We start from the raw sequence: 3076 nt of genomic DNA on the forward strand, positions 1-3076 counted from the left end.
TCGAAATTTCGTTAAAGAATCGAAGTGTACACGAAGTCTATACAGTACATTTAATTTTAGAAAATTCGAAAAAAATCGGAAAGGAAAATAATGATGTCTTTACGAATTCGTTCTGATGCATTGTTTGCAAAGAGCCCATCGAAATTTGAATGGCACAGTCTTGTGAGGAAAAATAAAGACACGACAAAGACAATTGAAGCGATATGCAGTAATGTTAATTATATAAAAAGCACATATTTATTCACCTCAATAGCTTAATGCTGTGAACTCTAGAAGCTAAAACTGCTTAAAGCGTCACTACACAGCCAGAGTTGTTTGTGTAAACAAAAATTAGCAAACAATATAAAAACCAACTGAAACTTAAAATCTTAAATTAAAACGCAACACACATTCACAGTAGTTTGGTAATTTCACCATATCCTCCTTCAACACGCCATTCACCAGCACCACCAAGCTTCTATATACATAGTGCTGTTTACATCTCGATGAAATTCCCAGCGGCAAGAGATTGTCATATTTGCAAGGCCGCTCCTCATTTTCACACTGTTCGACCAAAATTCCCTGCCTATGTTGGGCGTGTTGTACGACCAGCACCCATTTTGACTCCCTCGATTCAACACTTTTCGGATAAATTATTCGCGATTTACTATTGCAAAAATACTCTTCACGTTCGTCATTCATGCGATTGGTCACATTTTGTGGTGGCACAAAATCGTCCTTGAAGTATGACTTGAATTGTTCAAATTGATCTGGATCGATCTTATCCAGCTGTGTGGCTTCCAGATAATTTGGCACTTCAGTACAATATGACTTGCCAGCATTACGCTCAGCGCAATTGATTTTATCAACGTCGTCATCGTCGTCGTCCCCGCCGTCATTGTTTTTGAGTGAGTTGTCAATGATGAAGCTGGATGGTCCGTTGTTGAATACCATCATACCGGGACCTACTTTGAATATGTTACCCAAATCACTTAGTAAATTTTCAGCTGCTTCGGCGGCGGGTATGGGTGCCGGTCTGCCGATGACTCGCTGAGTTTTTATAAGCAGCGTAAGTGTAGATAGTAGTAACAGGGCATTCAATTTGAACATCTTTAAAAAATTTTAGCTCTGAGATGAGTCGCCGCTGCTCACCGTGGTTTCACTACTGCTTCTAAGGTAGAGACTGATGATTGCACCTGTTTTTATATATTCCCTACGCATCTAGAAATGTCACTGAATGTTTAGAGCTACACTTGTGGCTATTCCGTACCTGTGCAGGCAACATGGGAAACTAACGACTTGGGATTTCCGACAGTTTTCAGATCGGAGTTTCCCAAGTTTAACTTAAGGTACAAGTAGTGTTGCCAGATTTCGGCTTTCAATTTATATACATGGGACATTCACTGATTTTTCCCTTTTACTTGCTTTTGATGGTTTTATTTGCGTTATAAATAACTGCCAAAATGATTTTTTTTTAATGCATAACTTATTAGAATTGAAGTTTTGGCAAAATATAATTTTTTCCAGTTCAAATTCAATCATTTCGGCAGTCCCTTTTGTAAAAACAATCTGCCAAAATGTTTTTTTTTTTGTAATGCGGAACTTATTAGAATTGAAGTTTTGGCAAAAGATAATTATTCCAGTTCAAATTCAATCATTTCGGCAGTCCCTTTTGTGAATAAAATCTTATGCTGGCATCAGCGATAAAATCGATTGTTTGCATTTGTTCGCAAAACATTCATGAACAGCAACAGCATTTGCCCACTCTATCGCACAAAATAACAATGCGCCTAAATTAGGAAACCGCGGCGGGGAGTTCCTACCTGCTTTCGGACATAACCACATCAACTTTAAAGAAATTCCCGCGGGTAAAATCCTTTCACAATACTTTGAACGGCTTAGGCAAGCAAGGCATATGCCAGTGTTGAAAAACCATCAATAACAGCTAACGGGGTTTCCCAAAAACGGAAATTCTCTGAGATGAGCTATATATTGAGCTAAGAACTAGCTGTTGTCGCCATTCATCAACACAGCAGTGAGAGTTAAACAAATCCAAAAACGTTAGACACATTTCAAGCTCAGAAAAATAGACTGCTAAAATTCATTTCAAAAAACGCAACAAAATAACTAAAAGTAACACAAAACGAATCCGGTTATTAAGTCACATCTGAAATGTTCCAAAATTTACTAAAAATGAATACCACATTTACACTATCGTTACTGGCATTTCTGTTGATAATCCAGCCAGCTAATGGCAGGCCAAAACCTAAAGCCAATGTCGCCGCCGACGCCGTTGCCGTTGCCGCCAAAAATGTGATTAGCGAACTGGGAAGCATCTTTAAAGTCGGCCCAGGCATGATGGTCTTCAATACAGGACCGTCCAACAACGAATTTGATGATGAAATTATTTGCGCCGAACGCAGCATTGGCAAATCATATTGCACAGAGATTCAAAATTATGCAGAAGCTACGCAACTGGACAAAATTGACGCGGAACAATTTGAGTTATTCAAATCATATTTTCAGGATGATAACTATAATAATAAAACCACAAAATGTTGCGAGTCGTATGCAAGTTGAGGCGGTAAAGCCCAGCTGCAATAGCAAGTCTCGCATTATCTATCCAAAGGGTGCGGTATCAAAGGAAGCCAAGTGGTTGTTGGTGGTGCAGCATGAGCAGCATAAGCAAGGCGTGTTGGTAGAGGAGTGCGAAAATGTGGTGAAGTCTTGCAGCAATGACCAAAATTTGCCACTCAGCATTTCTGCAAAATGTATACAACGCTTTGCCTTTAGGAAATTGGTGGTGCTGGTGAATGGCGTGATGAAGGAGGAAATGGTTAAATTACCTAACTTTTGTGAATGTATTTTGTGTTCAGATGTAGCTACATAAGTTTTAATTAGTAAAATTTGAATAATTGTTAAGAGGCATTTGTATAAAAAAAACGCTTTAAGTTAAGGAGTTCAAGATTTTAGTTATATGTTACAACTAATTTCATATGTACATATATGTATAAAAAAAATCAAAAATATTTAATGAGTAATCATAAAATTATTAAAAATTTAATTAATACTTTTTTTTTAAATTTTTTCACACACT

The 3076-nt window shown here is 37.6% G+C and overlaps 1 protein-coding gene and 1 pseudogene across 1 annotated transcript; one reads left to right on the top strand and one right to left on the bottom strand.

Moving 5' to 3' along the window:
• Positions 1-360: 360 nt before the first annotated feature.
• On the bottom strand, positions 361-1089 carry LOC108374367 (protein spaetzle-like). The gene has a single exon (XM_017630355.1). It carries the CDS (start codon positions 1087-1089, stop codon positions 361-363), a length of 729 nt encoding a protein of 242 aa, XP_017485844.1.
• Positions 1090-2172: 1083 nt separating this feature from the next.
• On the top strand, positions 2173-2869 carry LOC108374368 (protein spaetzle-like; annotated as a pseudogene).
• Positions 2870-3076: the final 207 nt, after the last annotated feature.

This window comes from Rhagoletis zephyria, unplaced genomic scaffold (genome assembly GCF_001687245.7).
Source record: "Rhagoletis zephyria isolate East Lansing unplaced genomic scaffold, Rhagoletis_zephyria_1.1 Rzeph_scaffold_07648, whole genome shotgun sequence".
Lineage (NCBI taxonomy): Eukaryota > Metazoa > Arthropoda > Insecta > Diptera > Tephritidae > Rhagoletis > Rhagoletis zephyria.

Coding starts and splice junctions, on each gene's coding strand:
- LOC108374367 (XM_017630355.1), bottom strand. CDS start 1,089: ATGTTCAAATTGAATGCCCTGTTACTACTATCTACACTTACGCTGCTT.